Genomic DNA, 18,171 nt, shown 5'->3' on the forward strand with positions numbered 1-18,171 from the left:
CACAAAAAAAGATAATTAAAATATATATACATATTTTAAAAGCTTTATAAAACATACTTGTTCACTTTAGAACCTTAGTAAGAATAACATCTCTGATGATTTAAGATGCGAGACTGCTTCAGATTCAAAATTCTGAAGATGAATGATTGTTGTATAGGGCAACAGGTATAGAAGATATAAAGATTCAGCTATATTCTGATGCTAGAATATACCTTGGAAGATGCTTTTTAAAACAAATCCCTGTTGGAATTTGTCTTTTTCTTTCAAAAGTCAAATGTGGTTAAAAAAAATTTGGAAGTGGTATTTGAACCAATCAAGGTTCAAATTACAGTAATACAAAATACAATAATACAAATTACAATAATAATTTATGCATTTATTCAGTAACCTATGTGCAGAGAATACAGAACAACTAACATATGGTCTTATACTAACTATCCCATTCTCAAGGAACAAACAGGCAATTTAGGAAGAAGAATCTATCATGTCTTAAATAATAGCAAGTAACATAAATAGATACATTATTAAGTGTTACATTATCTATTATAGGCTATGACTGAGGTAGAAGTCAACACAGTGAGGACTGAAATAGCTAGAGAAAGCTTTATAGAGATGGAATGGTAATGTAACTTTGGCTCCTCTCCCCTCTTTTTCCTGTTATATTTCCAAGTATATTAGTATGAACTAAAAACTAGCATTACTAGACAACATAATGGATTCTAGCAATGCAGATTTCTGCTGGGTAAGACTCTGATAATGCACCAGGGACAGGATAATTAAGAAGCCTAAGAAGAGTCTTTCTGGGGAAAATAAACAGAGACCAAAGACAAAGGTTAGCTGAATACCAGGCCAGGAACCAGAGCTTTTCAGGTACACTAAAATTCAGGATCCAAAGTAAGAAAAGAAGCCAGGAGTCAGAGTAAGGATTCCATCAAGAAGAGGGGCTTACAGAAATCAGAGAGCCCATTTTCAGAAGCATTATAATTTCTTTCCTAAAGATTCCCTATAGTTAAGTTTCCTCTAATATGGAGCCTTCCTTTTCTTGCTTTTCTTGAATCTCTGGTATCTAACATGGGGTTCTCGCTAGCTCAGTATTCTTGAAAATGGTTTATGGAAGAACATGGAAATTGCTTTCAACTCACAAGTTTAGGATGTCTTCTGAACATCCGTAGTTTTCTCTTACTAGCTGCTGTGAATTAGGGAGGCAGCATATTGTAGAAGAAAAAACACGGAACACTGCCTAAGGATCTGGGGATCAGAATCCCAGATCGGCCACTTATTACCTGTATCTTCTTGGAGGAAGTATCTGAGCTGCAGGTTCTTGACCTGTAATATTAGATGATTAAACTAAATGACTTCTAGGCCCTTTAAGCTCTATCTATGATCCTTATGAACAATCCATGACTTTTGTTTAAGCATTTCTTGAACTTTTTTTTTTTTTAGCTTGTAAAATTGCACAATGTACTTTTGTTTGAAAGCAAAAAAATTTTGAAATTATTCAAAAGAATAATTTTATGTACAAATCAAATTTAATGGAAGAAAACAAAACAAAACAAAACAACGAATTCCAACCATCTGTAATAAGTTATCTTCATATTAATGGCATCAATGTTGTAAATACATTAACTCAAAAATAAATGACTAGAGGCAGAGCCCTACCCCAGCTAATTTTCCACTTGAAATACAATTATAAAATTGAGCTCTTCTCTCAATGTCCTGGTAGATTTGAATAACAGACTCATCAGCTTTTAATAGCTAAGGTCAAATGCATTCTTTGTCTTACCCCTTGATATGACAATGAGCAGAGAAGCAAGACAAAGTATAGTATTTTGACATCATTCTCCTACTATTTGTCTTTCTACTGAAGAAAATATAATAGTAAATTAAATTGTACTAACCTATAACAATGGTAGCAAAATCAAAGTTATAGGTAGATATTTAAATTTTAAGACAAGTTAATGAAGAGATTTAGTTAGGCTCATGGAACCTAAAATACTTGTTAAAAATCTTCTTAATATTAAGCTACTTAAATTCGTTATCTCTTCATGAATAAATATTTTCAGATTCTACCTTGTTGACAACAATCAACTGTTCAAAGCAGTGGCTCACAGCTTAAAGATACAACTTGGGAACCTAGAAGAAAACATTTTGGACACACAATAATCTGTCCATGAAAGATAAGAACTTAGTTTCCTGCTGGGGGAATGTTTTCATGTAGATACTGTAAGGCTAAGTCTGTCCACTTCATCTCTTGTTCTTTGACAGATTCCGTTGTGCCACCATTATCTTGTTCTGGTTCAGGAAGTTCATTCTGAAAATGTGAAAGAAGAACTCAGAATGACATGTTCCAAAAGAGCTGATATTTCATTAAATGAAAGTCAACAATTAGCCCAGTAATTAATGAGCATAAAGAAGTATTTATTATATGTAACATATTATATGTTATTATATATTGAGGACACAAAAGAAATTGTGAAAAAGTTTCTACCTTCAAAGAATTTACATTTTATAAGAAGCATCTACAAGTATATGTAAAATTCTTAATATAAAGAAAAAACAAGAATTTCTAGGGTGAAGCACTAGCATCATACAGAAAATAACAAAAAACCACTGATTATTTTTCTTTTTTTTTGCATTAAGAGAATTCATTTTCTTTTTCTTGATATAGCACATATAGATCAAGGTTAATAGGAAAGAAAAATTAGCAATTTCCTAAGCTAGGACTACTTGTATAGTTTTAAGACATAATTATGTGTTTGATAATTTTTTTTGGTCTAGTTAATACTAGACCTTCATTGCTTCTAACTTCATTGAAATTAAAATGCTAGAAGAAATTTTAAACACTACTGACTTTTCCTTATTAAAAAAAGCATACATTCTGACAAGTTCTACCAAGCTGTGAAGGCTTCGAGTACAGAGCTAGAAACTAATACACAGTGTATTTTATCAGCTGAGGTTTGGTACAGTTAAATTCAGAGATGTTAATTCCAAGAAAGTTGGACATCAAATGAGGAACATTTTTAAGACCTATTGACTCATGAAGACAGTTACAGTATGGAGGAGTTATGACTCAATTTAGTGGAGGACTAAAAGAATTCACACCTATGAAATGATGGATTTTGGACTACCAAACTAATAAAGACAGTCAACATTAGCTGGAATAAAAGATTAACGCCAACAAGACTAAAGTACAACAAATCTAAAAATCATAGATTAAAAATATCCGGTTCACTGGTTCTATTCTGCTCTTGGGTTGATTTCAATTGGCCTAAACTAAGTTTTCTAAAATTCTGAGTATATATGTGGAAGTTTTTCAGATAGATACAAGTCCTTATCCTACACAATGGATGTTTTTCCTTTATATCTTTTCCTTTTAGTTCTTCGGACTCGTTTGAAACTTTTCTTCTCTCTTGATCCTTAACTCAATTTAAGATATATGTTTGCTATTTATTGTACTTAGTGAATAGTTTTATATTTTCTGTTCTTGATTTTTTAAAGTAGGTATTCTGAATATTTTACAGTTCTTTCAAAACCAGTTAAGGTTGTTTTTACTTGCATATTACCCTTGACTATTTCCCATTACTATCCTCCCATATGTTAAAAGAAAAATATTTTTTCTCCCCTTTTCTAATTGTTCTCGTTTCAGTAGGTCCTCATGATATACATAGGATCTATCATAAGCCTTTTCTAAAGTGAAAAAATAATATAATTATAATCTCTTAAAGAGTTGGAGGCAATCTTAGAAATTACTTAATTTGGGCCTAAAGTATGATCTCCCCTTACATCTTTGCCAAGTGGTTATCCAGGCACATCTTATCAAGTATGTTACAATCATCTGTTAAATCAGATTTAACTCTATAAAAAACAAACACATGGCTAAGAATAGAAGTCTGGGGAAGTCTAAAAGATTAAGAGGTCTAGGGAAGTCTATAAGCATAGAAGTTTGTTAAGATGTTTTTCCTAAAAACTTGGTGGATATGGACAGTGAAACATATCTCTCAGAAAATCTGGAAAGGTCTAGCATCAAAGTATGAAGGTTTACAAAGAGCAACTGAATGACAGCTGAAGGTAAGAGAAAGAAGAGAATATAATTTAGTTTTAAAGTTTTCCTTTTTCCCATTTATTTTGGTGATTTTGACTTAATTATTCTTGAGTCATTTCTAGCTATCATCCACTGAAAGAAGCTCTAGAAAGAGTCAGGAGACCTGTTACTAACTAGTTTTATGACCCTTACTTTTTGTATGTTAGCTGATTTTCTTTGAAAGGATTGGAAAAAATGATCTCTTAGATCTATCCATCCCCTCCTCTCTATTTTTACTGCCTCAGGTAAAGGCCCTTATTATTATTATGAGTCTAGATCAGTGGTGTCAAATTCAAAACAGCAACAAGGCCACTTGTATCTAAGAATACCTGTGGCTACTTATTGATTTAGAAAACTACACATTAATATTATCTTTGTTCTACTGTGTTTTTATTTATTTTAAAAATATTTCCCAACTACATTTTAATTTGGTTCAAATCCACTAGGGAAGTATTTTTGACAAAACTCTGTTCTAGGCAAAGTTCTCCCACAGCATTATATGTCCTTCCTCCTGTTTTTGCTCAGTTTGTTACCATTTCTTTGTTTTTTTTTTCTTATCTGCCCCTTAACTCTTTACAGATTTCCCTTAACAGCAAATATGGTGTTCACAATGGTATGTTTATTCATTCATTCATAGCACTGTTACCTACCAGTGGTATTGCAACATCTTCATATGGCAATTTATCTTCTCTCCAAGCATCATCAATCAAATCCAGAATTCTTCCATCCCTCTGTACCTCACTGTCCATTCTTTTATGATTTTGATTGTCTTAGACTTATGGCCCACAAATTACAGTTCAAAAATTTGGTAGCTAGTGGATTAAAACACACACACACACACACACTAGTTAATTTTTCTGAATTATTCCAAACATACATTAAAATGTTTTGTGTCTGTGGACATGGGCTCAAAATAAGCCCAAATTGGCTACAGTAGGCTAATACAGTTTTATTTTTTCTCTAAGGTTTATTAGAATAAAATATAAGGATTGCATGTTTCTATACAGACCTTCTAAAGTGAAAAAATAATAGAAATTATAATCTCTTAAAGAGTTGGAGGCAATCTTAGAAATTACTTAGTTTGGGCCTAAAGTATGATCTCCCCTTACATCTTTGCCAAGTGGTTATCCAGGCACATCTTATCAATCATTTGTTAAATCAGATTTAACTCTATAAAAAACAAACACATGGCTAAGAATAGAAGTCTAGGGAAGTCTAAAAGATTAAGAGGTCTAGGGAAGTCTATAAGCATAGAAATTTGTTGAGAAGTTTTTCCTAAAAACTTGGTGGATATGGAGAGTGAATGGATGTTTCTTTACAGACCAATAAAACTGTGGCTCCTTCAAAATAAACATTTTAAAGTATTCATCTAAATTCTTTTCCCAAACTTTTTTTCCCGTTTTCTTCAAGGTGCTGCCCTCTTTTTTGTCATCTACTATTCTTCTCACTGGAATCTAAATTATAAAAAAGTCACCTCTCACTAATCTGTTCTTTTAAGTTTCCAGACAGATTGTAAACTCCTTGAGGGTAAGGATTTCCCTGATTTTTCCTCTCTGTCCCTATCTGGCAGAGCATCTCCCACAAAAAGCAGCGAAAAAAATTCTGAATTGTAATTTTATGTGGCTGTCGAACTCATACACTGAAGTCTCAATTAGACCAGGTCATTTAGAGCAGAGGCTGTGGTTTAAGAGTTCTCTCATCCCTACGGAGCCAGCACACAGTAGGTGGCCGATTATTTGCAGATTTTTGCACATTTTCCAAAGATGATGCTTAATGAATCCCTATGATCTAAGGAAGTCGGGTGAACAGAAGGGAGACACGCTTGCACCTGGCTGCGCTAACAAAATGCTCTGTCCCTTAGCTCTCGGCTAGCATCTCGGGAGAGGGACCGATCAGTAATCTCACTGTAAAATGTCTGGAGAGGGTCGCGCAGTGGCGGGGAGCCTGCCTTTTACCCGCGGTCTCGGAACCGAGTAAAACCATTACCCGTTTCAGGGATAACCCAGGTCTGCAGAGGCTATTCGTTAAGCCGCCACGGAGGAGCCGCCCGAGGGCACGGCCTACCTGGCGCGGCAGGGAGTTCCCGCTTCTGGGTTTGGGAGCAGCGGGACCGGAGGAGAAAGGAGGGGGGGGGGAACGGCAGTCCCCTCGGACTCTTGTCCCTGAGGGTCAGGAGTGTGGGAGGCAGGAGCCGAGAGCCTCGAGAAGTGACCCCAGAGGGAAAGGGGAGGCACACGCGCACAGCACCGCGAGAAAGGGGGCCGGACGACAGACTACGGAGAGAGTGCGAATGCGCGTCCCGCGGCCGTGACGCAGGCGCGCCAGGCGCTCTTCCGCCTTCCACCGCGGCGCCTTTTGCTCCCTCCGCTAGCCAAGTCGCCGGGGTCACGTGATCCGCAAAGCCCTTCCCTCCTTTCCTTTAGGACTAGCGAATAGCAGAACTCGGCTGAGTCCACTCAGCTGCATTAGGAAAGGGGGGGAGGATGAATTTGGTTTGGTTCATAAAAGGGGGAAATTTTTTTTTAAAAGGCGAAGACAGGAGTTAAGAGGGACGGAGGGCGGGGGGAGCGCAAGGAGGCGGAGCGGAACGTTGGTGGCGCGCGCGGTCGGGAGAGGTAACGGCGGGAGAACGAGAAAGGGGAGGGGGCGGACGCTGCACCGGCAGCGCCCCTTGGCGGCGGCGGCGGCGGCGGCGGCTGTGGCTGTGGACGCCTGGCTGAGCTGGGCTGCACCAAGTGCGCGGTCGCGGGGCCGAGGTCATCCCTAGTCCGCAGGCGCGGGGTCCGCGGCTGCGACCTTCCTCCCGGCGTCCTCGGCTGCGACCTTCCTCCCGGCGTCCTCTTCGCCTCACTTCCCTCCACGTCGCGTTCGCCGGCCGATGTGGGGACAAGTTGGACAATGGCTCCGCCCGGCGCTTCGGCCCACCCCGCTGTCAGGTGCCCGCCTCCCATCCTCGGGACCGAGGGCAGGGGCTAGCGGCCGGGACTCATTCACTCACCCCCCTCGGGTCCTGCTCGAAGTGGGTTCCTCGTGTTCATAGCGGGGGCTGAGAGGGGGAGGAGGTGGCCGCGATCCGAACGGAGGCTGTGCAAACCACGTGCCTCCCGCCGCGCTGTGGCGGGCCATTCAAAAGCAGTTGGAGGGGGCTGTAAGGCCGTCATCCTCCTTCCCTTCCCTGCCCCCCACCTCGGCCCCGAGCACTCACCCCCGCGTCCTCCAAAAGGTCTGGAGACCTCGGTGCAGGGTGCAATTTAGTCCAGACATTAAAGCACCTACTAATCCCTGTGCCAGGCGCTGGAGATATAAAGCAAGCTGCATAAATAAATCGATCTCAGACTTCGGGAGCTTTCCATTCTGCAGTCTTCATTTCCTGCTCCTACTGAAACCCGTTACTGTGGCCGAGCCACTTTCTTGTCCTAAATGGAGGCATTCATCTCTGATCTTAACCGGAAACTTGGTATCTATTTCTTTGCGTGTTGTCTCTCCCATTGGATTGTAAGATCCTCGAGGGCTGGCACTGTCTTTAGCCTCATTTTATATCCCGTAACTCAGCCTTGGCGCATCGTAGGTGCTTAATAAATGTTTGCCGAATTGAGCCACTCATCTAACTTTCTGGGGTTTCATTTTGCTTATATATAAAATGAGAGGGTGGGGGATGGGGATGAATTAGACTAGCTCGTCTCTGAAGTTCTTTCCAGCTCCTCGAAATGATCCCATGACTCTGGGACCTCCAAGGTCCTTTCCAGAATGATTTGAGAGTCAGTGTTCTCTCTGATTATTAGGGGTATATGAGGTGCACCCTTGGTGTGATTGCTTGCTGAGCACTTTTCAAATCTGCTTATCTACCTTATCCTTCAGATCTGAGTATCTGCCTTAACCACCTATCACCCACCTCTCACCTATGACTCCCAAGAAGCTTTAGCGTGTGTAATGGCCACCTTTTACTAATCCAGGTGGTGATTAACCCATTGGCTTTAAGCTTTTCATTAAGTTGAGGGTGTCTACCTCAACCATGTGAAGACTACTCCCAACAGATCACAATATTTTGTCCAAGAGTTATGCAAGAAGTCTGGATTGCTTGGAGCTTGGTCAGACTTCAGAGAAGCCAAAGTCTTCTGCTGTATTCTAAGCCATTTCTGATCAAACTGACTTTTGTCTTGCAATTGGATTTAAATCATTCTAGGAGAGTCAGATTGAGGGTACCTTTTTGAAAGGGAAAGGGGAAGAATAACAGCATCTTGCCTTTGTGGTGGCTTAAGGTTTATTACTTAACCCTTTCTGTTCAGAGCCTCGAGAGACCTCAAAGTGCAGATTTCTTGCTAAAGTCATAATACATCAAGCTACTTGACCTCTATATACATTTTATTGCAAGATTGTCCATCCTTTCCAATCCTAAATCCTAAAACCTTGGGTGTTTATTTGGACTAACCAGTCTTCTCTTTTCACAGAAGAAACAACCCTATGGCCCATTCCCCAGAATTTCTCTAGAAAAACCTAGGCAGTCGTTTTTATAACAACTTTTGCTATTTTTTTTTTTCTGACACCTCATCCCATGTATTTTCTAGTCTATTGATGTGGACATCAGTATTTTGTTATGTAAGGGCTAACGGTTCTTAACCTGAAGAATTTCATGGGTATGTTTTTGAGAGCCCAGGAATTTGAATGGGAAATTGTTAAAAAAAAAAAAAAAAAATCAAGCAATTTGTAGTTGAAATTTACCATTTCTATCTATTACAAATGTGGCTAATAAATCGCAGTAGTATTAATTGTACTTGTGACTTTGTCACCAACAGAAGTGACATATATATTTATGTTATGTTGTAAGTCAGACGCTTTTGAATATTTATACTCACCACTACTTTGAAATTGCTATGGATTCCAAGACTTGTAGTCTTTTTGTCTGTGGGCTTAGGTGAGACATAGCTGGTAAACCTTTGCAGTCCAAAGGTTTCATCAAATTGCCAAAGGGATCCATGATACAAAAATGTTTATTAACTCCTGGAATAATTTTTAGTTGCTTGAAATACCTTTCAAGTTTAACCCTTTCCTTCTCTTCCCTTCCTTCTCCTCTCCCCCCTCCCCAAACTGGCTAAAGGAAATTTAGTGAAAGTATTTTTTTTTCTTTATTAAAAGTGGTCTATTAGAATTTCTATAAGAAATTATATCTGTGTAGAGCCTTGTAATATTCATTTAAATATGAAATTACAATTCGATTAGTGTTGTGCAGAAGACAAATTATATGTTACATATGAAATTATATATGAATTTTTATTCATATATGAAAATTATAAGTTAATAAGGCATACTTTGTTAAATTGTAGTATACTCATCAGGTCGGTTTTGTGCTTGAGTTCAAAAGGATTTCTTTTTCACTAATTTTTTCTTTTTGTTTCTTTACTGTCTTTATATTTTGATCATTTTACTTTTTACCATGAACCAAGCAGTTCAGCTAATGGATAAATTTCTAGACTTTGAGGCAAGAACATCTCCCCTCTAACACAAGCTTTGTAACTTTGAGCAAGTCATTTAACTATTCTTAATATTATTTTATTACTTTGTAAAATGTGGCTGATATCTGTGAGTAATAACCAGTATCTAATTCCTGTAGTACATACATAAGCTTTATTCAGGAAGCAGCTGGTAATCAGATAGAACTTTAATTTGTACTTCACACCAGCTTTCTGGTCTTGGGTTTTAGAATTTGTATCATACCCTGTGCAAAAAATTCTTAACTTTATATAGTTGTTATGAAAAGAGAAATTGAAGTAGGAATTATTTAATTGTATTCTTTCTTCCATGCCTCCCCTGATATTTGGAATGTACTCCACCTTCTTCTGTGCCACATAGAATCCCTAGCTTCCTTCAAGCACAGGTTAAGTAGTATGGAATGTAGATAAGACTCCTCTTCAGATTCCTGTTCTTTGTCACCTCAAAAAACAACAACAACAACAACAAAACCTAGAAATGTTTTTGTACATCCTTAGAGTTTATTTTGCTTTGTTTCCTTTACACACACTACCACCCCCTTCACTACTTTCCTTCTCATACTACAGTAACTCTTCTTTTTAAAAATTATGTATATATTTTCAATGAGCAAAAATCTTGTTTCTCCCTTTTCTCTCAATCCCTTAATGTAAAGAACAAAAGAAAAATAAAACCCATTACAAATATGTATTATTAAGCAAAATAAATTTCCACATTTGCCATCTTCTACATATGCAAGCACATTTACACACACGCACATGCATACATACACACACACACATACATACACATACACTTTAATTATTAATCCTCTGGAATTATATTGCTATTAGACTAATCAGAAACTTAATTCTTTCAAATGGTTTCTTTACATATTGTTGTCATTTCTTTTTTGGTTCAGCTCATTTCACTCAAAATTAGTTATGTAAGACTTTCCTGGTTTCTCTGAAAAAAAATATCCCTTTCATAATTTCTTACAGCACAATAATATTCCATTGCGTTTATATACATATTAAGTTGTTGAACCATTCCCCAAATTAAGGATACTCCCTCAGATTTCTGTGCTTTGTCACTTCAGAAAGAATTAGAAATATTTTTATGTCTTTAGTTTATTTTCTTTTGTTTGCCTCCTAATTCTCCTTCACTCTCTTTTCCCTCATATTCCCATCCATTAGAATGTATTTCTTTAATATGTGTGTGTGTGTGTGTGTGTGTATTCTTTCCTACACCATAGTGTAAGCTATTCACTCTGCCTCCTCCTCCTTCCTTGTATCAATATCTACTTGCATACCCTGATTATGTGATATAATTCTCTTCAATATTCCTTTCCTTTCTTTTCCCCCTTCCATCCCAGTGTATTTCTTGTCTTATTTTCATTCTTGGGATATAACAAAACACATCCAGGCCTTGTCTAATTAGATTCCATCTGTTAACCTGATGATGATAGGGTTTATAGGGGGACACATGTATCATATTATATTTAAATGTAAGCATTTTATCCTTATTTAATTCCTTATGATTGTTCATTTTGGTTTACCTTTTAATATTAACTTCTTTGTTTGAACTTCCTGGTTTCTATTCAGCTCTGGTCTTTTTATCAGAAATGTTTGGAAGGCCTTTATTTAAGGACTGCTTATATAATGTTCATTTCTCCCCGGTATTACTCAGTTTTGCTTTGGAAGTTATTTTTAGCTGTAGACCTCTGCTTTCCAAAATAACCATATTCTAAGTTTTCTTATCCTTTGTATAATGATGGCTGCTAAATTATGTGTGATCCTGACTATGGCCCCTTGCTATATTTGAATTACTTCTGTCTGACTGCTTTCAGTATTTTTTTCTCTGACCTGGAAACTCTAGATTTTGACCATGATTTTTCTGGGTCTTTTCATTTTGGAGTTTTAGGAAGTGATTGATGGATTCTTTTTATTTCTACTTTGTTTTTTGTTTCTAAGAGATCTGAGCAGGCTTTGTTTTATGATTTTTTTGAAATATGGTTCCTTGGATCTTTTTTGATAATAGATTTCAGGGATTTTCATTAATTCTTAATTTTTTCTCTTCCATCTGTTTTCTAGGTCAGTCATTTATGTTATGACATTTTGTATATTCCTTAAATTTTTTTTTTTTGATTTTGTTTCAGTATTTCTTATTGTCACATAGGAGTCATTGACTTCTATTTGGTGCATTCAGTTTTCAGAGAGGTTTTTTGGAGGGCAAGGTTTTGTATCCTTTGTGTCAAGCTGTTAATTCCTTCCCCAAGTCTTTCTTTCATTTATTTTTAATTTTTCACCTTGAGTGTTATCATTTTGATGAGATTTGGATTTAGGGAACCAAAATAAAATTAGGGTTTCTGGTGGTCAGGGAGTTAAATGAGGTCTAGTGGCAGGTTTGGGGTTCAGGGAACCAAATGGAGGGGTTTGTCTCCCCTGCAACCTTTTAGGATTTGGCAAAAGGGTAGAAAGTTTTGGGGACTCCCTTCTGGCGGTGCAGAGGGTCCCCTGTAAAGGAATTTATAGACCTGAAAACTTAGATTGATAAAAGAGGTTTGTTATGGGGATTGGAAGTAAGGTTAAAATCTGGTTAGGGAAATAGCTGAGGGTAAAGAGAGGATGGCACTGGAAAGAGAATTCCAGTGGACAGAGGCTCCTTGGGATGCCAAGCATGGTATAGCTGGCATGTTTGTAACCTCTGCAAAGAGAGGATTTTAGTTTGGCTCTTTTTATAATGAGAGATTTAGCTAAAGGGGGCTTGTGGGTGGAGTCCCAAGTTGGCTCCTAGCTGGGTTTCAGCTAGGGCTAGAATCTGAATTGAATTCAGTGAGTTTCAGGACTGACCCAACTCCATCCAGATAACAAAGATGAAACTATTTGTCCTTTGGGACGGGGTCCCTCACTGAATTAGAGTTGAAGGAGATTTTCTTTTTTAAGGATTTTCAGAGTTTCGGGGTCCGCTCTTCAATTTTATCTCTTCCAGGAATTTTTATTTAAATATGTTTTTCTTGGAGACTTTGCTTGTTGATGTTTTGGAGTTATTCTCTTCTAGGTTTGTGTTTTGAGCATTCTTGTTGTCCAAATAGTTTTCATGGTATGATTAAAAAAAAAAACCCAACTTTTTTTATTCATTCTTCCAACCTAGTGTCTGACCTCAGACTTTATTGTAGGGCTTCCATTTGGCATAATGCACAATCTCTTACCTTCTACTCTCCTCTTCCCCCCATTGCCTACTCCTAGAATGTTCCACTTGACTAATCTTGGTTCCAGTGTCCATAGACACTTTGCTTACCTGGGCTGGAAAAAAATGACTAACATTTTCTTGAATTTTCCCACCACAGTTCAATCTGGTGTCTTCTCTACATCTCTTTGCCCCTCCTGCTTTTTCTGCCACCCTGGCTTTAATTTCTATATTCTTTTGAAGCTTCTTGATGTTACAATGTTACTTGTATATTTCCTAAATACAGTATGTATTGCATTCCCCATACAATGTAAACTGCTTAAGGACTGGGACTGTTGATTTTTTTTTGTCTTTAAATTTCCATTGCCTTGTGAATTTGTTGGGAGCAGAAGTTTACCATTTAGAATTAAAATGGTTAAAAATTAAAAAAAAATTTAAACAAGGAAGAAAGGTTGTGTGGGGACAGATGGTTAGTTGAAATTGCTGGAGGAATGAGACACAATACAATCAATAAACCTAATTGGCATAGGTAAGCTGACACCTCCACTCCCTACCCCCCTTTTTTCTCCTAGTCTTCCTTGATCCATATTTACCGAGGCTGTTTTGAAGGCCTCCTCTCTAGGTAGTTAAGATTATGTCTTTGAGCTTCTGTCTTGTGTCATGACTTTTCTTTATTCATTAGTTCCAGAATTTTCTTCACTTTGTACCATGTATCAGAATGGTTGAGGTATATTTTAAGTGACCAAGAAACGAATCTTTTCTTGAGAAATATATACGTATGTATCTTTCTATTTGTCTAAGCTTCTAGTGCCATGTAGTGTGTGTGTGTGTGTGTGTGTGTGTGTGTGTATACACGCTAGTGGTAGTTGGGGGAATGGGTTATGTTTTCAGTTCCTATGTTTTTTTTGAGGCTGAACACACAAATTATTCTTTTGATGCATGTGCCATTTGTAGAAATCCAGAAAAATTTTTTAATTCAAGAAAGAAATTTTTTGAAAATTTCTCTTCAGGGAACTCACCACTGCCATCTAGTGGTTGGTGCTATTGGTTTGTGCTCTACATTTCAGGAAAAGAACTTTGGAGTTTTCTGATTCATACCCTTCATTTTTAGCACAGAAAAGCTAAATGACTTTCCAAGGACAAAGTTTGTTCTCTTGACTGCCTTTGTTCGTTGTAAGATTATAGATTTTATTTTATTTTTTAGTTTGAGGGGACCTTAAAGATAATTTAATCAAAACACTATCCTTCCCCTCTTTTTTTTTTTTTTTAAATATATAGATATCCAAACTAAGGTACAAGAAAGAGAAGTGATTTGTCAGGAACACAAAACTAGTCATGTTAAAGGCAGAATTTGAACTTCAGTCCTCTGATTACAAATGCAATTGGGACTGTTAACTAGAGTGGAGAAAGTACTGAGCTTGGTTTCAGGAGACCTGAATTCAAATTTATCATCTGATACTAACTATATGACTGGATAATTCACTTAACTTCTCTTTGCCTCAGTTTCTGCAACTATAAAATGAGGATTATAATATGTATCTCACAGAACTGTTGTAAGGTCAAAATGAAATATATTTGTAAAGTGCTTAGTTTGTGGCTAGCCAATAATAGATGTTTAATAAATGCTTGTTCCTTTCCTCTTTTCCTCTGCTGTACTATTTACTATTCTACTCAATCCCCAAAAGAAACATTTTTTTTTTTAAGGGTCAAGGTAATCGCTTGAAATACAAAAATCATTAGTATTTCCCTCCAGAATAATTTTTTAGTAGTTTTAAGGCTAAAAATGAATTTGTGACAAAAGCATTTTAATAATTTTATAATTGAAATCATTCTTTTCTCCAAAGTTTGTTTCATTTAAAAAAATGTGAAAACCAACAACTCTTGTTTCGCATTTTCTGGTTATTCATGTAGTCCTTGTGGAAAAATGATTTTTTTCTTTTTTTGAGATTTTGCTTGCAGTTATGGAGTGCTCCTAAACTTGGCTTTTCAACATTTCTGGATTATCTCAATCTTCTGCTTGCTCATCTCTCCAGTACTCCAGTATTCATCTCTTAAATTCTCTAGAACTGAATGATTTTTCTCTTCTTTGCTTTTGAGTTCTCTTGGCTTCTCTGGCCTTGCTTGGTCTCAACATGGATTATATGAGTTCCTTTACTGATTTCTACTTCCTTAGGAATTAGGCCTCAGATATCAGGACAGTGTTAAGGAGTTGGGCCATGGGTAAGATGATGAGTGAAAGCTACCATACTCAGACTGTTCACTTCTACTCCTAGTGGCTTCCAAAGTCTCCATTTCATGTTTCTGACCATCTTGGAGATTTTTTAGGGGAGCGTTCTGCTCTCACTATCTTTCAGGCTATAAATGTCTATGGTCACAGAAGACAGTTCCTCTTGGATTACATGTGCTGATGTTAGTTTAACTAGCAGCTCCCGTTCTAATTGCCCAGGAATAATATTCTGGTGATATTTTATGTAGTTCTGGGATTGGTGAAGTTACTATGATTTCTTGTTGGATTTTTTGATCATGATTTGGTCTGATTCGATTTTTAGGTTTTTGCTGCAACAAGTATGAAGGAGCAAACTGCTTGTTTCTGTCCAAGCAATTTATCTACTATGGCAACCTTTCTTTCATTAATTTAACAACCAAACATTAAGCATCTGAGATGGACTTATATAGGTCCAATTAGAAATTAAAGTTAGAGACAAAATTTTTTTGTCTTTGTATCTCCGGCACTTAGCATATAGTTGTAAGAAACCTCAAAAATCTAAATTCTTCTCAAGAAATGCCACACTTTTCATATTATTAAACTGACCATTAATAATTTTGACTCTAGAAAAGTGTCATTTTATGACCTGTATTTATTTCTCTTCCCAGCTACCGAAATAGAGGTGATTTGGTCATGGAGGCTTTGTTGGAAGGAATGCAGAGTCGGGGCCAAGGAAGGTAAGGTTTTTTGTTTTTGCTTTAAATAAAAAGTAGGTTTCTTTCCAATGCTGATGTTTCTCCTAGCATTAGTACTTGAGTTCTTCATTGCTTATCATGAATTTTAAACAGTTTATGTTGTGATTATAAAAAATAACAACATTCTGTGTTAGGATAACTAATGTAATTCTTGCAGTGGAGAATGTGTTGTCTGTAGACAATGTTATATTTCCAGAATTTTTCTTCTTAATTAGAAGGTAAACATTTTCCTTTATGAAAATTTGCACTCTGTGCTATTCAGATGAAAAATGAGAGAGATTTTCTAGCAAAAGAAAAAAAATTATATATATTTTAAGAATTGGAAGGCTCATTTAAGTGTCTTACCCTTATGAGAATAACTTCTGTTGATTTCTTTAGGAGTTTATTAAAGCAGTCTTAATATCTGGGTTTTAAGTTTCAGCAGTTCAAATTTCTTGATTGATTTATAGTGTAAGTTTTTTATGCTCAAATCTCAATAATTTAGAATTCTTTTATTCTGTTAGTAGTTATCCAGCCCTTATTTTTGTCTTCTTTTGGACATTTTAGTGCTCAGTATCTTTTTTTATTTCATAGATTTTCAATTGGAAGAGGCCTCAAAGATAATGCAATCCAACTTAAACCTGAGCAGAATCCTTTCCATTCCCTCCCAGCATCCTTAATAAGGGGTCAGGAAGTTGTCTTTATAGCCCTACCTCTTTAGAAGATAAGTCATTTATGTTTCCATCTCCTGGATCTTAGTAATATTTTAACTTTATATTAATTACATTGTTTTTTTTTTTAATTCGTGAGGCTACATTTCTATTAATTTGAAAAATAATCATAAAATAATTTTCCCAGAGCAGTTATCCATGATACCTATTTGTTGACTCTTTGCTATTTTTTTCAAATAAAAAGGTGAAATTGATGTTTCCTTTAAAAGGTTTAAAATGTAAGGAGAAGATTGAAATAATTGTAAAGAATTAAATCCAGAAATGTTGAAAAACTAAGCTTAGGAGAAAGTAACTTCATGCTACCTGCAAGCAAAGCCTCAAAACAGACAAAACAAAACAACAAACCATAATTTTTCCACAAGGACTATATGAATAACCAGAAAAAGTGAAGCAAGAGTTGTTGGTTTTCACATTTTTTTTTTTTAATGAAACAAACTTTGGAGAAAAGAATGATTTTAATTGTAAAAATTATTAAAATGCTTCTGTCACAAATTCATTTGCTATATTTGAAAAGATTGAATTCTAGAATTTAGAAAAGCCAGACCTTTTTTCTTGTTATCTTTAACTTTTATCATATCCATAATGTGCATAGAGGAGCATTATAGATGACCCAGCAAATAAGACTGGGCAATGGTCAGACAAGTAAGAGAGAGTATACTGGAAGGAAAAGTAGTCAATAGTTGTCAAATGAAGCTGGTTCAGAAAAATTAGGACTGACAAAAGACTATTAAATTTGGCAACTATGAGGTCATTTTTAACTTTGGGGAGGATAATTTCAGTTAAATAATGAGGTCAGAGGCCAAAATGCAGAGTTGAATGATGATGAAATAATGGCTTAGAATAGATACTTTAAGAGGAGTGTTCTCAGGACTTGGTATATATAGATCACAATAAATTTTTATCATCTCCATATCTATATGAAGACACTTGAGTTCCATTCTTCACACCTGGCAGCTTAACAACTGAGAACCACGCCTTGTGTGAGAGATGGGTCCTTATTCAAAACATGATTGATTGGTTTCTTACCTTATGTAACAGGAAACTTCTTTTGCAGTAGCCAAGGAATAGGAGCCCCTGTACTCTTTATGATAGTAATATGGAAGTTTTTAGCAATATAGGATTCCAGAAAAAGAATAAGGCATGTTTCTGCAGTGCCTAGTTAAAAAAAAAAACCATGTCTAGGCTACAGTTCATATATTGTATGTTTGTGTTATGGTTCTCAATTAGGCTCTGCCAAAATGACTACTCTACTAGGAATATAGTCAATGGAGCTGAATTCAGGGTTAGGTAATTAGTAAGAAGGTAACCTTCATTAATTCAGTTCCAGTAATATGGTGAAAATTATATAACAAAAACTGTAGATTCAGTTGTTATTGTCTCATACACTTAATGTATTCTATGTAGGGAACTTCTCTAGAATAAAGACCAGGCATTTATCTTCTTTGTTCCAGATTTAACAACAACAAAAAAGGTGGGAGACAAAAGCAGCCCCTCCCTATTAAGTAGCTCAAAGTCTTGATAGGAGAGATAACATGCAGATAGCCATATACAAACAAAATATTTACAGGACAAATTCTTAGACAGAAAGCTCAAGCATTAGTAGGGATCTGGATAGGGTTTTTGAAGAAGGTATGATTTTAGCTGAAGATGGAAGGAATCCAGGAGATGGAGATGGGAAGGGAAAACATTCCAGATATGGAAGACAGCTATATCTGGATCTTCATTCAAATCTCCAATTGTCTATTAGACTGTAGGTCAGGAGAGAGA

The 18,171-nt window shown here is 36.5% G+C and overlaps 2 protein-coding genes across 10 annotated transcripts in view; one reads left to right on the top strand and one right to left on the bottom strand.

The window, feature by feature from the left end:
- Positions 1–1,161: 1,161 nt before the first annotated feature.
- On the bottom strand, positions 1,162–6,707 carry ANAPC13 (anaphase promoting complex subunit 13). 2 transcript variants are annotated; one of them, XM_003763706.4, is made up of 3 exons: positions 6,146–6,707; positions 4,732–4,893; positions 1,162–2,311 (listed from the first exon to the last, which is right to left on the bottom strand). In XM_003763706.4, exons 2-3 carry the CDS (start codon positions 4,828–4,830, stop codon positions 2,186–2,188), a joined length of 225 nt encoding a protein of 74 aa, XP_003763754.1. In that variant the 5' UTR covers positions 4,831–4,893; positions 6,146–6,707; the 3' UTR covers positions 1,162–2,185. The 2 variants fall into 2 exon arrangements, with proteins under 2 accessions (XP_003763754.1, XP_031815631.1); XM_031959771.1 differs by lacking the exon at positions 6,146–6,707 and adding an exon at positions 6,068–6,141.
- A 65-nt stretch (positions 6,708–6,772) lies between these two features.
- CEP63 (centrosomal protein 63) overlaps positions 6,773–18,171 on the top strand; it is a 48,823-nt gene continuing 37,424 nt past the window's right edge. For 6 of the 8 annotated variants that reach the window (XM_031959764.1, XM_031959765.1, XM_031959767.1 and 3 more), the window contains exons 1-2: positions 6,823–7,017; positions 15,608–15,676. In XM_031959764.1, the coding sequence (XP_031815624.1) occupies positions 6,980–7,017; positions 15,608–15,676 (107 nt within the window). In that variant the 5' untranslated portion in view covers positions 6,823–6,979. Of the gene's footprint in view, positions 7,539–15,607; positions 15,677–18,171 lie in introns of all 8 variants that reach the window. The other 2 variants (XM_031959766.1, XM_031959763.1) reach the window with 2 other exon arrangements.

This window comes from Sarcophilus harrisii, chromosome 3 (assembly GCF_902635505.1).
Source record: "Sarcophilus harrisii chromosome 3, mSarHar1.11, whole genome shotgun sequence".
In the NCBI taxonomy this organism is placed as follows: Eukaryota; Metazoa; Chordata; class Mammalia; order Dasyuromorphia; family Dasyuridae; genus Sarcophilus; species Sarcophilus harrisii.

Excerpts from the sequence above, each read along its gene's own strand:
- ANAPC13 (XM_003763706.4), bottom strand. The coding sequence starts at position 4,830 with ATGGACAGTGAGGTACAGAGGGATGGAAGAATTCTGGATTTGATTGAT. Across the intron at positions 2,312-4,731 it reads AAGATGTTGCAATACCACTG|AATGAACTTCCTGAACCAGA; the intron begins GTAGGTAACAGT and ends TCACATTTTCAG.